This window comes from Dermacentor andersoni, chromosome 4, assembly GCF_023375885.2.
Source record: "Dermacentor andersoni chromosome 4, qqDerAnde1_hic_scaffold, whole genome shotgun sequence".
Classification (NCBI taxonomy): Eukaryota; Metazoa; Arthropoda; class Arachnida; order Ixodida; family Ixodidae; genus Dermacentor; species Dermacentor andersoni.
The window spans coordinates 71,501,209-71,521,491 of record NC_092817.1 but is presented as its reverse complement, the minus strand read 5'-3'; the positions used below and the strand labels follow the sequence as shown (position 1 = coordinate 71,521,491).

At 47.3% G+C, this 20,283-nt stretch overlaps 1 protein-coding gene across 1 annotated transcript; it reads left to right on the top strand.

Moving 5' to 3' along the window:
- Window positions 1-13,225: 13,225 nt before the first annotated feature.
- Window positions 13,226-19,434, top strand: LOC126536772 (uncharacterized). Its single transcript, XM_050183777.3, has 4 exons — window positions 13,226-15,156; window positions 15,815-16,016; window positions 17,551-17,863; window positions 18,991-19,434. The coding sequence occupies exons 1-4, from the start codon at window positions 13,981-13,983 to the stop codon at window positions 19,334-19,336; spliced, it is 2,037 nt and encodes a 678-aa protein (XP_050039734.3). The 5' UTR covers window positions 13,226-13,980; the 3' UTR covers window positions 19,337-19,434.
- The last annotated feature ends 849 nt before the right edge of the window (window positions 19,435-20,283 follow it).

The window sequence follows — 20,283 nt, the reverse complement described above, 5'->3', positions numbered from 1 at the left end:
ACAGCAAAAAGAAAAGCAGACATGCAGGCTACAGTCTCCAGTCATCAGGAACTTTAATTATGGAATTTAAACTACAGGTTCAGTTCTCAACTACACAGCGTTCGCTGAACACTCAGCAATACAGAAGCAATATGTGGCTTAAAGCATAACCGATTTTGATCTGCTCTAAATCACAAACTATTCATCATACATATTACATAACGCACACTGCTCCAACCAATTGCACTTAAACGAAAATTTTGCAGTTTGTGTTCTGCTCATACTTTACACAAAATCACATACCGTGTGATGCCTTCTTCCAGAAGTACGTAATTCTTATCCAATTTCGAAAGCAAATTTTTGCTTACTTGAGCATGTTTATTAAACTGCGTGAATAAGTATACACAGTAACAATAAGAAGAAGCGCACTGATCCAAACATGCAGACCCTTCTTGGTTGATATCAGCTGTTAGCCAATAGCAGCTGCCTATGGGAATATGCTATATGACGAAATAAGGCGCCCGAAAAGAGTGAGGAATAGGCTTCTGTTGAAAAGAGACTGGCGTGAAAAGTTGTAGAGCGCCCGCCTCTGCTGCGGGAGGTTGTGGGTTCGATTCCCACCGCCGCCGGACACCCACTGGTTCTCATATGGGCACAAGAGTAGTCAGACCTGGCGTTTGGCTCTCTTCAGGGTTGATACACTTGGAAAAGGAGCCTGCACCCTAAACACCTGTCGAAGCCCTTGTGAGCAAAAAAAAGAAACGAAAATTGGGCTTTGGGCCGCTCCCATGGCAACGATGTCCCATGTGGTGCCTCAAATGCACCTAATGAGGCGGGGGCGCCTTCGGGTCGGGGACAAACACCCCTTTTCAAGCGTTGAGGTACCGTAATGGCCGAGCTCAAGGCCGGGAGTGTAGCTATTTTACCGCTAGGTACCCGGCGGCAGCACTTGCCTCCCACAGCCGCGGTAAAACACCGGTAAAAGGTAAAAAGACATAAAAACACAGGAACACTAAATCCAGCCACGCAACTACACAAAAGTCAGGTCACATCAGAAAACAAGAAATATGTTCACACACAGGTGCATGAATCCAGGCATATAATGCAACAAAGTCAACAAAATATTTTTGGAAAGTATTTCTCGCTTCCAGAAATCTCTGGAGTGCCATTAACACTCGTCTTTCGAATGGCTATGCGTACCTACAGGATCTCCTTGAGAGAGAGAGAGAGAGAGAGAGATTGAGAGAGTGGTCTAGTGATGTTAAACGTTGTCTTTGTGCGTCATGTCGCGGGCCTTCAAGCAAAAGACGTATATTTTCATCTACGTGGCTACAAGAACATTTTCAACTATCAGTTTCTGATATTTTGAACAAAAAGTGTTTTGTGTGCGCGACACCGAGCGAAAGATAGTGAACCAGCGTTTCAAAGAACCTGCTTGTAGACAGCTCAAATGCCTGCATTCGGTTTCATTAGAGAATGACGAAGACGGCCCTAGAAGAATTTGCTTGACAAAAAAAGAACCATCTGCGTACACCCGAATATAACAAGTGTATTTTTTAACAATTTCAAATTTCAATATTACAAGAGACGCATGTTTTTAACCATACAAACGACATGAAGTGTACCTATTACGCAACAGAAAATGATCCTCAATATTGATTCTACACAGTATGCAACCGAACTTTTCTCTAAATGCAGCGCACGTTTTTTATGGAAGGCTGATGCACACGAAAGTTTTTTTTTTTTCTTAGTTGAAACCCATTTGAATCTAAATAAACCAGTACAGAGCTTTCTGAACTAGTTCGCACCTTTATAATTTTCGTTCGGGAGCTGAAGCTGAACGGAGCAGAAGATCGTGAACTAGAAGCGAACGCGAAAAAAATGTAGCTTAGGAACACTTTTAGAGTACCAGTAGCAATTCCTGCTGCATGCATATCAGGCACGAGTGGCTTCGTTCTTACGCGCATGCAGCGCGGCAGAGTTAATCACAATGTGCTCGCCGTAGCCGCGCTATCCGGCTAATGCATTAGGCACCAGTATACGTGACACCGCACAAGCAGTGACAACAGCAAACCACCTCCACTATTAATAGACGCCCATTAGGCCCTTACGAATTGAGCTACATAAAAGTGAGCAAGCTTTGATGAGCCAACAAAGTGAAACCTTGTATATTACTACTGCACGGATAAAGCCGATATATCACTGTACGAGCAACTTACCGAGCTCGAATAGCTGGCCGTGAGCGCCTGGACAATGGTTGCAGAACTCGCACTTCATCTTCGGTTCCGAGTCGTCTGACAGGCCGTTGATTGTGTACTGGACGCACTCACACTATGGCTAATTGCTGTGGATTCCGATTACGCGAATTACGCTCCGTTGCTTTACGCCATGGCCGCACGGGGAAAAAAAATACTGCTGCGCAGTAAAAGCTGCGAAAGAGAGCGGAAAGCACGGTGCCACGAAAAAAGTATGCATCCACGGTGACTCGCGCACTTCGGAAGCCGGTGGCTTTCCACTAGGCAAGTCTTCCCGGCGTGCACTTCGAGCGAAAGATAAGAGCGAGACAGATAGATGACGCTGCACGATTGCGGCTCCGTTCCAAGCATTCAGGACGCTCTACGAGTTACACCGCAGTTAACACGCTATCACGTAGACGTAACAGAACGCGCAGCGCGGCATTAGCAGTAACCGCATTATATGGCATTATCGTGAAATTGCACGCAGAACCTCTGTTTCACGTAAGCGTTTCCGGTTACTTTAAATTCCATTGGTGTTACCTATAGTAAACACACAAAAAATCGGCCACACCACTGTTACGTTTAATTATCTAAAAGTAAGAGTATGCCTTTTACTTTCAAATTTTACAATGTGCACATTTAGAAACGTTACCGTGTTTAGAGTGTACGCGACCATCACCGAAAGAGAGGAACGAACTATGACATCCGAACGACAGCGGTGACCATGGTTAATGTTGAGAGTAGGAGTGGATGGACGTGTCGAGTGTGACAGCTATTCCATACCAGTGACGAGGCTAACTTGAACATACGATTCGCCCTACTGCTAGCTCTTGTACTTTCAATTTATACATACGGGCAAACGAGCAACTGGTTTGTTTGAAAAAAGAAGTTAATCAACGCGACTAGAAAATTAGCAGTAAACAAGTGCAAAGTTAGTTTGGAAGACGTATTTGAAATAAAGATACGCTTTACACATTTTACCTCCACAAACGTTTTAGTAGGTAGTTGAATATTTCGGCAACTTTCAGAAAAAAAGAGGCCTTGTTATTTTAATCCCTTTCATCGATTTTAACACTTTAATGGTTCTTGTTGGTGATGTTTCTGAACTATGATGTGCACATTCTGTGAGACATAAACCGGAAGTGAGGCAGTAAGATGAAACAGAGAGAAATAAAAGAGATGACAAAAAAATATACGTTAAATTCTGGTGAAGCAATCTACAAGTGGTCGGCCATGATGAGGGATCATACACTTCCGCTAGGTAATGGCCATAGCTTTAAGGTTACTGCCCTTTTCCTTTTCTTTTGAAAGTTGTACGTAGAATTGAACGTAACACTTCGGGCCTCCAGAGGAGTTGCATATTCACGCGAAAACGCTCACGTGCGGCAGTTTATGCATAATGTTATAAGGTATTACAAAAAAAGAAAACATGAAGGCCGATAGCTAACACATCCCTTTTCCACCCTCTACACCCAAATTTCAAAAACAAAGAGGGAAATAATGATGCAGATCCCACGAACTGTGGCCATCGACGTAAGCGAGGCTTTTTGTGTTATTTGGGTTGAGTGACGATATTTGGCGGTGATGTTGACGGCCCACGATAGTCGTGATGCTATGATAAGTGTTACCCTGTCTGCACCACCTGTGTTTGTCTACGTAGTTCACAGAACACAGAGCGAGACGTGTTCTCTCGAGGCGTTGTTGTGCTGCCATTGTTCGTAGCCGGCGAGAAAGTCAGCACTGTCATTCCCTCATACGGACGCATCGCATCGTGGCTGAAGCGTCGATTTGCTGTACAGCAGCCGCTTGCGTGTTGTCGTCTTGACGCTGCGGCGCTTTAGTGCATCAATTCTTTGCACGTACAAACTTGCACGCTCTTTATTCCTTTTTTTAAAAATAGAAGAAGCCTGCCGTATTATATTTTGAATTAAGAGGAAGCTTTAGCTTGGGTGCTCCTATTTAAATACATGTAAAAGGATGATTCGTATTTCTCGGCAACCACTGCACCAAATTTGACGAGGTTTGTTGCATTTAAAAGAAAACTTACAATTGAGTGACTGTTCGTTTCGAATTTTTTTATTTAGGTAGTGAAATTTTTATTGAAAAGTGGCAAAAATTGAAAATTTTCCGCAAACGAAACTATCAAGTTTACAACTCTGTAACTCATCAATGAAAAGTGGTATCACAATTATGAGAATTGCATCTAATAGTACATCTAAAGCGGACATAATTCATATGTTACACATGAATATGAAAAAAGTTAGTGATATGGAAACACAGCTTTTGCAGAACCCTTGTACACAACGTAACAAATTCACGTGAGATATAAAATGAAATTTGTCCGCTTTCAATGGTCTAGTGGATGCCGCTTACAGAACCACGATATATGTTCTTGATGCAGAGCTATTAATTTGTAAACTTCGTGCTTCTATGTTTTTCAAACTTCCAAATTTTTGAAAATGTTTTTAACGACATTCAGGCTCTGAATCGAAATTCTACTTCCAACAGTCACCAGAATTTAACTTTCTCTTTCAAATGCAACAAATTTCATCAAAATCGGTGGAGGGGTTATCTCAGAGAAGCGTTTTTGCGTTTTACATGTATTTGAATAGGCCGCGTCGGAGTTGGGCCCGAGCTAAAGCTTCCTCTTGAGATTTTTGCAGTTTGTCCGGAACTGTTGCCATGTCTATAGTAGTACCGTTTCCTTTAATGAAGAGACCACAAACGAAGTATGCTTTCTGGCGGCGCCTTTCCCTTCTCCCGCGATAATTACATATATACAAGCTGTCACGAGCGAAGAGCGGCTATTATTCACCCGTTTCGCCATGGCCTTGGCTTTGTGCATTCTCTGTCTCCTCTTTCTACCATACTACCTCCGCTCTGGGCTGTTGCACGTGAGTACGAAAGTAAGCGTTGCAGCTTCTGCAATTATTTAGCGGGGGGAGGGGGGGGGGGGGCTAACCAGTAATTACAGCCGTCCAGGTGGCCTTGCGGCGACGCCCACGAAGTTCTCGTTGGAAAGGGCCCACAGACGTCTCACCCGCGCAGCGACGGCGACGGTGGTGGCGGCGGTGGCACTGGGAAAGTCGAGGGAAGACGCAAAGAAAGCTTGGACTAAAAAAAATCAAAAAATAAATAAGAAACATTCGAATGGCTGTCATTAGCTATGGCATCTAACCTACAATCGTTTCGGAAATTAACGCCTTGTTTTTGGGCTGTGCACTGCTTTAAGTCATGCTTTACGTCACGTACGTCATAACTTATTTTATTTCACATGTCTTTCAATTCACGTAAAAAAAATTGCGTGCCTCGCTGCCCCATTCCCCGCTGCGGGAGTGTGTCATGCAGTTGAGCATGAACTAGAAGAAGAAGGAGAAGAAGAAGGAGACCGCGTTTCGTTCTGTCTCAGCCAACCGCGACCGCGCACTAGAGGCCACATAACCTCTGCACACAGCAACGGAACCCTCGACCATTTGGTCTCCTTGTGCAGCGCTCGCAGAAGGTATGAATTCCGAAGCCGCGACTCCGGACGACTCCTCCGAAGTGGAGAACAGCGGGACGTCGACCGTCAAGGTGCGGCGTACCAGACGGTTGGGGTCTCTGTTCGCCCATCTCCGCGCGACCGAAAGGCGGCAGTCGCGGTACCGAATGTCGGGAATGCAAGATTTCTCCTCCTATCCCGGTCAACATAAGGCGCTGCCTGCGCCCCCGTCATCTCCTGAGGCGGCTACGGACGGCTCCAAGCTGGAGGCCGCCGGAGAAGATGGCAAGAGGAAGAGCGGCCGAAAATTCAGTCGGTATGTGTTTCCTACCATGCATTTCTCTTTAATGTGACGTGTGAATTTTAAAAATTCAGCACGAAATATATTGCGTTAGGTCAAAAGTTATCTGTCTTCCGACAAAATGATTCTCTTGATTCCTCATGATGATGACGATTTATTGGCATCCCGTTTGAAACAGGGCGGTGACAAATGATCACCTAGCCTGCTTGATTTAATCAGGTATACTGTACAAGTGTTTTTATTTATTCTAGCGTTCTTGTATTCATCTCCATAATCTTATTTTTTTTATAACGGAGCGGCGCCTTCTCACAATATTAAACAGACCGCGCAAGGAGCTTTCCAGTCTACGAAAAGCAGCAGCACCCCCTCCCCCAGTTCCTTCTTCGAAGTGCACTATAAAGGTGTTCATGCGAAGAATCAATTCGTCGTTCCAGCCGAGCACTTCATGCAACGCGACACTTACCACGTGAACCTGTATTCAGCAGCGTTGCGAGAACTCTAGCCATTTGTGGGATGTATTCTCACCCATTCCAATTCAATGTATTCGCACTCATCCCAATTTTGGGATGTACTCCCAGCGGGCTCGCAGTTTTTTTTTTCATAAGTTTTCCCATTTCTCGTACGTGTTAACAAAATTTGCCTATCCTAATCTGCCTGCGCTCCTATTAAAGCTGTTTCTGTTCCCCTGCTTTAAACAAATGAAGCCTTTGGTCGATACTGCGAGTGCCAGAGTGGTACACAATCGGGCCATGTGCCGTTGTATGATATCAGCCTTTAAAGGCCCCTCACCAGGCCACAGAGCAAACTTCCGTTATACGCTCGAATTTGTTACGTGTCCTCTAGGGAGCGTTCTGCCGCAAAAGTTTTTTTCAATTGCTGATTAATAGCCGAGATAGAAATATTTCAGTGCCGTGAACTCATGATTTCAGGAGGCGAGCTCCACTACCAAGCGAGACACTCTCTCCACATACCCCGTCTAGCCCCCGCAAGCTAAATTCCTTCCCTGCGTTCTCTCACACCGGACCTGGAGGATCGTATGACTCATACGTCACAGGCCCCACCTTCATTTTTTTTTCCAGATTTTTTTTTCTTTGTTTGCACCACCGCGCACTTCCACTGACGACGTCGCGCGCGAGCTGTTGGGATTGTCTCGTTTCGCGCAGCGCACGATATTGCGCGTTGTGCACGAGGACACCTGACCAGGGGTGTAAGTCTGCGCTACACGAGCACTGATGCAGACGCAGGCGGATCACACTGCATGATCCTGCGCTTGAACACAGTAGAAAATGACATAGTTTCGGTGTCTGCGCGCGCGACTGCACGGCGTGTGGACAAGCAAACGAAACGGAAGTGCATCTCTCTTGCTGTGGTGCGAAGTAAAACAAGAACACGCACACTGTGGTACCACTGTGGTACTCTCAGGTACATTTTAACGTTCCCTTTCATGCCAGTGAGGTCAGCTACAGACATCAGCAGCTACTTACAAGCACGAGAAGCCTTAAATTTCATTGCTGACAAATTGAACTGCAGTGAAGAAGACAGGCGTATGCTTTAGGCGCATTGTCAACGCCTCGCTCAAGGACAGAGCTCGTGCGCTCGGTGCCTGACGCTGGATCAACAGAACTGCTTGCGCATCGTTCTTGCTTGTTCATTAAACCTCGGCAGCGCGTTTTAAATTGCGTGGCACCTTTTATTTATTTTTTATATTTTTTACTTACTTTTACCACGCCACCGCCGTAAATGTCGATAGGCTCCAGAAGTCCAAGGCACTCACAACGACGCAAAGTGAGGGGCGAAGGACAGTCGTTGAATACGAGCATATGAGTGAAGACTCCGTTAACAGTGGTGACAGCAAAAGGCAGAGAATGTCGTCAATGAGCAAAAATATGCGACAGTGTAAAAAGGACAATGGCATCTGTGGCACACTTGGAGCTGGCAGTCGCAATCACAGATGTGTGCGGAGGTATCGTAGTTTCATCAGGAACGAGCAGTTTTTCGATGGCATTATTGGGATCACCTAATTAGGCGCCAGGAAGAGGCGAAAATTCGACTTCAGTGCGAGAACAGTCAATAACGGCCTTGTGTTCAGAAAGGAAGTGCCACCCCAAGATGATGTCGTATGAACATGCAGACAGAACAACAAATTCGACTGTCTACATGAGTCCTTGAATGGTGATACGGGCAGTGCATGCAGCAACAGGGGTACTATGCTGTGCGCTTGCTGTGACGAGTGACAGTGTAGACAAGGCTGTTATCACATTTTTGAGCGAGCAACGAAGTTTTTCGGTAATAACAGAAAAGGCGGCTCCTTTGTCGACTCTTGAAAGTGCAACAATTCCGTCTACACATATTTCGATAACGTTCGCCGGGGAATACTGAGGCCTTGTGCTGTTCGACACCGATGCAGTTCTTGCCTCGGGAACTGCAGCGACTAGCTTTCCTGCTGTTCGGCAGGAGTGGGGCGACAACGCATCGGGGAATGCGAACGGCGTCGCGGAGATGGCGATCGGCGATCATTGGCAGGAGGATTGGCGGTGCGTGGATAAGTTGGATATTATTTAGGAGTTGACGAGAAGTACGGAACGCGAGGGGCAAAGGAGGGTGCAGGTTGGTCAGCTCGGGGAAGCCATGAGTGACGTCTACAGAAGCGTGCCACATGACCAGGGATGCCACAATAGAAACATATATTAGGCGTTTGTTGGGCGTGCGCCATGGACCGGCGCTGGCTGGTAACCTGGAGAGAAACGCGGGATGAAGTCGACGTGGTGGTACAGCAGGCAGTGAGGGAGACAACGTCGGTGGCAGGAACTGCGGTAGAACTTCGGCGTAAGTTATAGATGCAGGTACCGGTGGCGGCGCACGCGAGGGACGTAAGAGCATCGCATACTTGCTCCTGTGTCACTTGTCGCAGGCTTGGAGACAACGATGCCGTAAGGCCTGGAATAGCAGTTAGCAGAGAGGGCTGCAGAGTGACTTCGGCACGAATGAACTATTTGACCTCGCAAAGCAGGAGGCAGTGGTCAGGAACTGCGGTTAAGCTCGAAACCGAGGCATCATATGTGGAAGAACGCCAGGTGAGGAGAGGTTGCCTGCGGAGCTCATCATAAGCCTTAAATAGGTCATCGAATTCGATGACCCTTTGAGGATTATTTTGATCGGAGCATTTGAAAGGCGTCGTCTACGATGCCTCTCAAGATATGACGCATCTTATTGGATTCGGTCATTGCTGCATTCACGCGCTTAGAAAGGCCGACTACGCCTTCTATGTGGTCGGTAAAGTTCTCACCGGGCTGTTCGAAACAGTTGCGCAAGCGCTCTTCGGCACGCAGCTCTCGGCCCGCGGGGCGACCGAAAAACTTACATGAAGCTCGTCTTAAAATCGGATTCATGGTTGCGGAACCACACGTTCACGAAGCCAGTGAGGGAGTAGACATTGTTCTACTTATGAGTATCGTCCCATATATTGTGGGCACTCACGAATTCGTAGGATGAAAGCCAATCTTCGGCGTCATTTTCGTGGGAGCCGCTGAAGATTGCTGGATCCTGTTGACGCAGCGAACCGCGGAACATATAAGGGTGTGCGAGGCCGGCGGTGGTGTTTGGCTTGCATCGTCAGGCATGATGAGCGGCATCTTCCGACTGCGGAGTTCCAAAGTTGGTGAAAGCCTAGCAACGTCCACTAAATATGTGTCGTGGTTTAATTAACAAGCAAGAAAGATGCGCAGGCAGGTCTGTTGATCCAGCGTCAAGCACCGAGCTCGGGAGCCCTGTCCTCGAGTGAGGCGTTGACGATGCGCCTGAAGCGCACGCATGTCTTCTTCGCTACGGAGCTTATATATGTTATGTGTTAACACTACGACTTTTCTTTTGGATGCTGAGTCACAATGGTAACTACTGACGCAGTCCCTACTATTAATCTTTTCTTCAGCGTGAAGCAGCGCACCGCAAGCCGGATTCGCAAGTTGGAGGCGGATGTTAGCCTGAAGGAGACCAAGCTGGACTCGCCGCCCCTTTTACCACCGAGCCCACAACGAATGTCCGATTTGCTCTCACGAAGCCTGGTCCCTTCTAAGCTCCGTAGCAGCACGCAGACTGAGTCGTATTCACTGCCTTTCAGAAAATGGTACGTAATGCTGTGATCCGCTATGGATTGTGAATTATAGAACAGGTGTCCAAGGCAGTGATTCTCGCCTCTATTCAACGCTGTACCTTTGAATGCGCTTTCCGTGAAAGCGCTTTGAATCAACGAAGCGCAGTATCGTCTTTCCTTCTTGAGTAGCTCCTTTATGGTGTTCAGCAGTGGGAATCAAAAGAGGCGTTAATTAGATGAAGTCAAAATAGGCAATAATTAAAAAACTACTCTAAAATTGGAAGTTCCAAAATCGCGATCTGATTATGAGGTAAGCCCTAGATAAGAACGCTGAAATAATTTGGCCACCTGGCGTTCTTTAAGGTGTACCCAATACACAGTACACAAGGGTTCTTGCAATCCGCCCCTATAGAAAAGCGACCACCGCGGCCATTATTCAACGTTTGACCTCCAGCTCAGCAGCACTGGACTGGACTACCAAGGCGGGTGTAGTATATTTCAAGTGACTGCGAGCATTCACTCACGCATGGTATAGTTCGTGCGAATACGTGAAAGCCAAATTGACAGCAAGGATTCACGCTTGTACTATTAAGGCAAAGGTTTGATTTCGGCGGCGTCCTTTGTGTGATGGCTGACTAATGCATCAGTGTTGAGAGTGGACTATGAGTATTGTAAGGGGGTTTCCACCGAACAATGCACTGTTTTACACAACTGCTAACGCTCTCTGATGCATTCGTGTGAGGTCAGTCAGCGTGTTGATATATAACTTAGCCAATAGCAGGACTTAGCCAATTCAGCCGTTACACCGCTTCCTGGATTGCATAGGTAAAGACTACACATACACTTTTGTGTTCTCGTCTTCGCTCTCTGTCATGTTCGTACGCTATTCTAACATCCTTTCGGTTCATCCTAACAAAAAGTTAGTGACTAACTCAATTTGCCTGTAGCCTGTTTGCCAGCTTTGTCATATAACGAAACTTGCGTCTTTTATTCATCAAGGGACCGGATTCACGAAGCTTTCCGTTCGTAAGTGCATTGTCGCCACTGGCTAGTCGTCTCCTCTAACAACATGACCAGCATCCGGTTTCGGATTACACCTCCATCGTAGTCCTAATAGCAGCCAGCCCAGGATGCACAGAACGCAGCTCCAGCCATCTATAACTGTCTCGATCACTGAGGCAGGCTGCTGCCTGCTTGAATGGCATCTCTATTTTATTATTCATTTAACTTACGTGCACGTAAGGTAAAGGAATAATAAAGACCAGGTGCCAGGATAAACGTTATTTTGGCAGAGGACGTTTCTTTTGAAGTACCATGATTTTGCTGCGATACTACCCCCGCTTTGTAGACAGCACGAAATGGCTGGTGGTCCCCTTCTGCAGTAGCGACGAGACGAGTGACAACCTCACTTGCGGTGGTCATAGCACGGAAGAGGTGATCGACTCGGTGTCCAGAAGCCAACGTGCCACCGCCAAGCACTGCTGCGGCGCCGAAACTACGTTGGAACACGTCGTGAACGCCAGCCATGTCACCTCCGTGCCCGCGTTCTCGCCAAACTCTGTCGCAGGCGGGGTGCTGCCCGTCTCACATTGTACGTCATTTCCCTGATTCATATATTCGTCAATTTATTGATTGATTGGTTCGGTTTAGCGTCCCAAATCAACATAGGCTTTATAGGAGACGCTGTAGTGAAGGCTCCGAATCAATGCTCACCGCGCGGTGTCTCTTAGCATCACTTGCAGCTAAGCCTTCGTACGTTTTGGTACTCTGCCCGAACTTGGCTGCCCCAACCAGGACATGGATTCAATCCCGTAACTTTCTGCTGAGTAGAATAATACCATCGCCACTGATTCAACGCGGCGTGTCTTGCAGTATGCGAACCTACTGTATGTAGCTACAAGCACAAAGCCAAATGGCCACGGAGAAATGGCGGCCGCTCCAGTTACCATGAGCGGCACGGGCTAGCACTCCCAGCACTAATCCTATACACGGGCATGCACACCCAGTAATTTTGACGGGAGGATGATCGCCGCGGTCGCTTAATGTTAAAGCACCGCAGGCGTGATGCCGAAGATGCGGGTTCGGCTCCCACCTGCGTCAAGTTGTCTTTTCGCCCACTTTCATTGCCCTTAATTTTTACATTTCGCTTTAAAATAGCAGTTAATTTTCCCAATGAGACCGCCTGAATAATTGTGTGTTTGCTTGATATGATTACTGCGCTTCAAGTGTGCATTTCACCACAAGATCGGTGCAGCATCGTAGAGAACGCAGCGCAATATGATACGGGACAGGAAAAAAGCAAGCGGCGCTTCTCGTATACTTTTTTACTCTTTCCCGGCGTAGTTTTGCGCTGTCTTCGCTGTACTGCGCGCTGTACTGTCTTCGCTGACCTTACTTCGCACAGTGCTGACACTGCTTCTCTCGACGCACTGCCAGGCTGACAGTTTCCTAACAATCGCGCCGCAGTTTTCCGCGCCACTCGCTACAACTTGCTGCCTAATACTGCATGAGATATATAGAGCCTAATCAATAAGATTGCCTTTTTGACGTGTTCCAGATTTTATTTGCTCTTTGTGTTTTGCCACATTCTGCTATCTGCTTTGATGCATGCGTTCCGGGGACTTCCTTCCTGAGCATAAGTTTTAAGCAAGAGACGCATTGTACGATTCTGCGTGCAACCCGACTTCAGATAAGAGATACCAGCTAAAGTCCATGTATAGATTCTAAGAAGCAAGACCAAAGACTACAGTACCAACCATCGCTTCAAAAATGTATTCAACAGGTGTCAACCGTCTATTCATGGATATTTCCAACATACTGCTCGTTGTATTGAGCGCCATGTACAATCTATCCCCTTCAGTGACGGCGTATGCGCTTGTGAACGCGCCTTACTTTTGCCGTTACTGTGCAGCGGTTGCAAGGAATAGACAACGAACATTTAGCTTAGAGTAAATAAAACATTCTGCTTTCATAAGATACACCCATTTCACTTCTGATTTTTAAAAAATTATGGGGTTTTACGTGTCAAAACCACTTTCTGATTATGAGGCACGCCGTAGTGGAGGACTCCGGAAATTTCGACCACCTGGGGTTCTTTAACGTGCACCTAAATCTAAGTACACGGGTGTTTTTGCATTTCGCCCCCGTCAAAATGCGGCCGCCGTGGCCAGGATTCGATCCCGCGACCTCGTGCTCAGCAGACAAACCCCATAGCCACTCAGCAACCACGGCGGGTTCACTTCTGATTGAAATGTATCGCTTCAGACGACCGCTATGGTGAAGACACTATACCGTGTTTGACCGGACGTTTGAAGTGGGGCGTTTCGGTAGTAATTGCGAAAGATGTCTTTTCCTTCTTGTAATGCTTGCACCCAAAAATTACGCATATATTTAATGAAGAAGCGTAGCATAGCTGACTGTACAATAAATTAATACTTAATTATTATGTAATTATGATGGGTGTCTATAAACTGTAGTCATTCTCATCCAACCTTGACTTACTTTTTATAAGATCTCCAGCACCTTTGCATAAAATTGTAAATTTTACAAATTACAATTTACATTTACAATTTTACAATTACAATTACAATTTTACAATTACAAATTTTACTGTCGATACGAACATTATTCGTGACTAAAGAGGCTATTTGGGGCTTGTATTTTCAAGTGCTGTAAATATGAAACTTTTACGACAAGGAAGGAAACGAAGAAAAAAGCAGTCGTCTTCCCGTCTCCTTTCTTGTAAAAAAAAAAAAAACATTTATCTTAGCGGTGCTTGAATATACATCGAAAATGTGTTCCAACTAGTCCCTATTCAGTGCCTGTTTATTTGGTTGATTTGATAAAAGGAAAGCCTGTGTACTCCTGTTCTTGTCGCTACGCAAATGCAGTGATGAGTGGGATCAAGGGGCTCTTCTCCGGGTACGCTTCGGGAAGCTTCGACGGCGCCTTGCTGTGCTACCTCCTCATCTTTCCGTGCGTGGGTGCAGTTCTTCTAGGAGCCCTGCTGCTCTCCCTCGCGCTCATGCAGACGTATCGCGTGAGGTCGTCCACAACCACTCCCAGGACGCCAAGCATCGAAGACGACTCTCGCGTCGCGTGCTACACCTCCGTCTGCCAGGAGGTGGTCGCGTTGCTGGCGCTGACCGCGGACTACGCCGTGCCGCCGTGCGACGATTTTTACCGGCATGTCTGCGGGAAATGGGAAGCCGCTGGCGGCTTGCTTCCGTCAGACGACGGCGGAGAAGGGCCACGCCCGGCGTTCAGCTACGAGGAGGCCAACCTTCGTGCGTTCGTCGGGAGAGTCCATCGCAGCCTCGAGTATCTGGCGCAAGACCCGGGTCGCTGCGCACCGCGAGACTGCCGGATGGCCCGGTTCTACGAGAGTTGCGTGCAGTTTGCCACCGATCGAAGTGGGAACGAGCACTCGCCATCGGTGCAGGAGGCTCTCGAACAAGCGGGAGTCGACCGCGAAGCCTGGCGATGCGCGCAAACCCTGAGGGTGCTCCTGCACGTGGCCGTGGCCAGCAGCCTGCAAACGGGGCTGGTGTCGGCTCCGAGCGCCAGACGCAGCGAGAATGGCGACGTCTTCATCGACGTGGGCGAGTCGCTGAGCCACGTCTTTGTGCCGTACGGCCACCGGGTTGAACACTTTGTCCACGACTCACTTGCCGAGTTGCGTGAAGACGCGGGCAATGTGTCGCAAGATGCAGTGCTGGCCGTGGATGCGAATGTCGAGGGAATTAGGCAGGCGATCGACCCTTCGGTCCATCAGTTCCGGGTGGTTCAGAGGAGGGACCTGCCACCTCCCTTCTCCGAGAGCCTGTCCGTGCAAATACAGAAAGTAAGGTGCGCAGCTGGCCGCCCGCACTCTGCAAACTTTACGCGCTGGACCCCTACCTTGCGTGCTCGAGCTCCAGAAAAAATCGGTGCCGTCGTTGAATTGTTTGGCACCATCAACCTCGGACTGGCCAGAGTGTACTTGCTGCTGTTGATGGCGTCACACGTCGTGAAATACGTTTACATGCTGCACCCGCTCGATGGACAAGATAGAGCGAATCCGATACAGGTGAGAAAAGGCGAGCGTAGTCCTCTATTTGTGAGGCTACCGGTCCTATCCAGAACCTATTTCACCTATGAATCACATGGCACTGTACTAACGCTTGCAGGTTTGAAGAGGTTAAAAATACAGCGAAGTTTTTTTTTTTTTTTTTTTTATTGTAAAGAAGCCTACTCACACACTCAAGATAAAGTTATACGAACGTTGTCTGCGAACGTAGCATGCAAATGGGGGGTGAATATGGAAGGGCGAAAATGTAGCTAGTGAATAAATAACTAGTAAATAATAACAGAACGCGAATTTCTGGCGTAGCAAATCATGAAAAAACATCTCAATATAGTATTCAGCTTAGATTTCTGCTATATACGCGACTTCAGCACCACTACGCTTTATGGCAGCTACTGCAATGTGTCATATACAACGGTAATCAGTTATTTGTTCATTCGATTGCTAAGCAGCACTGCGGTTTATTAAGCTGGTAATGTACGCACGTTCAAGTGATCTAGCTCAAGTTACGCTGTCTGCCACTGACAGTTTCTTGAAAATTTGTTTTCCTTAAAAACATGCTCTAATTAAAGTGCAAGGTCTCTTACGGCCTAACATAACCTCATCTTCAAGCAACCTTACCTAAGCACTCTGTCTTTTTGTCGTTAAACGCAACCTGCAGATCTGCCTTCAAGCAACGGCAGCATATTTCCCCGGTCGCTTCCCCTTCTGGCTGGCCAGTACAATGGAAACATCTGAGGCGCACTTTTACCTGGACCAGATGGTCACCAGGTTAAAACAATCGGCAGAGGATGTGGCTTACGACACCAAGACGTTCACGATCAACGGCTCAGAGTTCACGAGAACGCCAGTGACGACTATATGTAAGCATTCGAGGTGTCGTTTCTTCTTCAAGTGGCCGTTAAATATATGCAGGTGCCAATTTTTGCCTATTTTTGCTTACTATATACATAAACGCACGTGAGGATTACCAGCAAGCCATCTAGTTCCTTACGAAATACGCAAGAATTGACCTATCACGGTGCAAGCTGAGCACGTGCATGAAGTGACCCAAAATCTATTATCCACCCGAGGCAAAACGGACGCCAGACCATGAGGTATACTCCCCCCACCATTCACTTCATACCACTTCTGGCTACTTTTGGATAAATTCCTGCAGGTTTACAGTGGGCTCACTCTTCGGTGTTTTTTCAGGTGCATTTTAAACCTCTATAATATGAAGACAGTTACACAAATAGGCGCATTCCCTACTCTTCTTTCCCTTTCTGCTACTTCTCATTGCAGCGGGGTAGCATCATACTGAGAAGAACGCAGGCAGAAACGCAATAGTTTCACTCACATTTACTTAATGCCATAATATCTCGCAAGTAATTGTAGTATCTCCTCCATAAACGGAAATAACCAACATTAAATGCGGATTGTGTGATGCAGAGACGAGCCGAACCCATAGGCAGAATGATTGAAATCTGGGCCCGATGATATACATCTCGCTGAGAAAGCGTTAAGTAGCTCATTTAGCGAAAGATCTGGCGTCTGTAGCAGCGTAGCCGCACCTAAATTCCTATTGCTGCGACGCCACAGCACGAGCGCGCCTCGGCGGAGCAGAGGAGACGAAATGATGATGATGATGATGATGATGATGATGATGATCTAAATAAAAGAAAGACGCTTGACTGCATCTTCTGCCGCAGTAGCGCCCAAGGCGTGTCATGAGGGGAGAGGGCATCGCCACGACGCCACATAACCCTCGCTCTCGCTCTCCGAAGCCTGCGTTATCCTCGCGCTCCTTGTAAGCGCAAGCTCTCGACTGAGTTCAAGCTTCGCCTCGGTAAGGCCAAATCGAAACGTGCCAAGCGTCAGCGCTCGCTTGCCCGCGAGGAGTTCATAACCACTCAGCGGCGTTCAGTATAATACTGATGCTTTCGCCATCACAACTAATATGTTCTTAGGTGTCCTCGAATTTTTCTGCGAATTGAGTGGGCAGAAGGAGGCACGACAGTTCTGTGAGTAATCACTTCTCACCCCCCCCCCCCCCCCCCCCCCCGCTATGTGCTCTGTGTCATTTTCTCAAGATGATAGGCAGACGTCACACCTCAAGCGGCCACAAATCGTGTGAAGTTGACTTGGGTATACAGTACGCGATGCTGTCGCATTGACATCTAAACACTGCTTTGGATGAAATTTTAGGAACGCGCCCAATTTGACGGGCTGCATGATCTTGGTTAAAGTATATTTACCATCGCGAATCAGGACACGCAAAGAACCCCATTGATAAAACGCTGTACTTGTGGTTCTGCCCTTGCGCTCTGTATCTCACAGTTCTTTCTGTGTGTTATGTTGAGCTATTAAATCTGTTTGTTTTTTTTACGTTGATTAAACTTCTTATACAAAATGTAGCTCCCAGGAGCGCTGTGCAGGACAGAGAGATGCGTGCCTTGCCCGGAAACTTCGTCCTGTCCATCATACAGTTAAGCAGGGAGCCACTCGCCCAAGACTGGCCATCGACGGAAAACGCTGCACAGCAGCAACTGCAAGGATCCATTACCACTCAGACATCGGTTACCGGCGAAGGCACCATGACCGTGCCCTCGCTGTTCCTCGTGGCCGACCTCATGCACGCCGACGACCCGGAGGAGACTCTCGATTATTCGACGGTTGGCGTCCGGCTTCTCATCACGTGGGCCAGCATGGCCATGGCACTCGACAACAGGTAATCTGAATACTACCTTACTGTCTTCCACAATCTCAATCGTACCAAACCTAATAATAACCTGGCAAAACAAAACAAAGCTTTAGGCTTCTGGCTCATTGAAGCTGTGCCTTCTAGCCAAGTTTCGGCGTTCTCGGAGCGATTTTACTATATTCCACCTCCTTTTCTTTTCTGCTTACTTCACTTAACGTCTCGGCGTAGGAAAATATGCGCAGTTGATGTTGTTTTGGTTTCTATGCTGGTCGTCAAGAAAACTAAAGTGTTGCGAAATTTTTTTTTCTTTTTGTTCAGGTTCGTAATCGCCTAACAAAGCAACCTATGGATTCAACCATCTTTTTTTTTTCAATTTGATGTGATGTTTAGTCTCCAGGGATAAATACTGATATTTATGTCCGGCTTTGCAGTACGCAGACATAAAGAACAGAATTTTTGGTGATGTCATACGTACTTGAAGCGAGTTCACTTAAATCCTACACGTCTTTCAAACATGTGATAGTTGCATGGGAAATGTTGTCTACAAGAAAATATCTAATCAAAGCCGTTTTATTTTCTTGTAGGCTCGAGATTCAAACTACAAAATAGATATATCACTCGTCGTATAGTCGTGGTACGGATTTACCGCAACTTTATTGTTATTGTTGCTTACGCAACCTACTAGATCATCTGTATTCTGAAAGTGAAACGTGTTGTAAATGGTGGAGCAAATGGCGTAACTGAGTCTGCTAGTTAGTTTAACGCGAACTTGCCTTTTTTTTTTCTGGGATGGGGGGACGGGTGTAGCTTGCCGGCTATTATGGGGGTATACCCTTGTGAAACAGCGCTTGGCTTCGCGTCTTGTTTCCATCTCTTCGTTAAACGTTCGCGCTTCACACACACACACACACACACACACACACACACACACACACACACACACACACACACACACACACACACACACACACACACACACACACACACACACACACGCACACGCGCACACACGCGCACACGCGCACACACGCACGCACGCAAAGAGCGAGTGACATCGTAAAACTAGAATCTATCCAGCTCGAATGGCCGTTTTCTGCAGGGCCACTCCCTCTGCGCGCGAGAAACTTCAACTCGTCCCCTTTTTGCTTGCGCAGAGAAAGAAGCAACGCGAGCTCCAAGAACGTCGCCGCCTACCGGCAGTGCGTCACTGACCGCATCGCTGCTGACACGGGGTCGAGCTTGAGCCAAGAGGCGCTGCGCTTCGTGCTCTTCCTTCCCTGGGCGCTGGACGTGGCCCTTTTGTCCTCCACGCGAGGCACGTACGCCGGCAAGCGGGTGGGCGTGCTCAGGGCCAAGCAACGGCTCTTCTTTCGCCGCTTCTGTCAGACCACTTGCGGCGACGCGGAAGCGGCCAAGGCTTGCCGCTACGGTGTTCTGAACTCCCAAGCCTTCTCCGAAGCATTTCGCTGCAGCCCGCTACCGCCGCAATTGCGCTGCTGAATTTTATTTCCGTTTTCTCTCTAGTATATTGTTCCGCGAACTATGACCTGTGCTGTTTCTTCCTTATGTTCTCATTATAAGCTGTCACGTTTCGCTGATTAGTGCTCGTTGCTGTGTTATCATTACGCAACGTGCGGGACACTGCGTGAATCGAATACAAAGCGCCGTCTGTCCTACAGAGTTGCTACTTCGCAGGTGGGTGCCTATAGCGCGTCAAAACGACAGTTACGAGCGCATATAAGCTGTCTCTCTGTCCAACTATCTAAAGGCCTTATGAGACCGGTTTGATTGTACGTTTGAGTTGTTACAGGGACTGGTGGTTTGATTGTACGTTTTAGATGCTACCTGGACTGGTGATATACATTAGCACATCGTGTCCTACGACTGAACGCAAGAATACCGGTTTGGGCGAGTTGTTACAGCAGGTCTTCTCACATAAACAGGGATAAAAAGAAGACAGACCGGGGCGTCCGTTCCCGTCTCTCTTTTTGGTTTTTATCATGCTCTACGTTTACGAAGTTATGATGAAACATTCTTCAAGAAACGAATAAACGTAGATATACCGACGCGCGAAGGATGTTTCCATGTGGACGCGTCACTCAAAGGTTATTTGCCGTCAATCACGACTGTTATTTGCCAATGTGGGCAGGTAACGTAATTTTTTTAAAAGGAACTGTTGCCTTTGTCCACCAGCGTGCTTTCTGTGGTGCAGTGCCAATCAGGGCTAGACTTTAGCTTGGTGCATGCGGCGGCAGTTATCGGAATTTTTCGAAAATACTTCGCGTAAGAATGCTATGTGACTCTTTACTGGCGAACGCCTCCATTTCTGCGGTTGGAGTGCTTAAAATTTTAGGCGACTTACCTGCATGTCATACAGTTCTCTGAATCATTGTTTTCGTTCCGTTTAGTTTCGTCGTAAAAAAAATAAATTGCGCAGCGATCTCCAG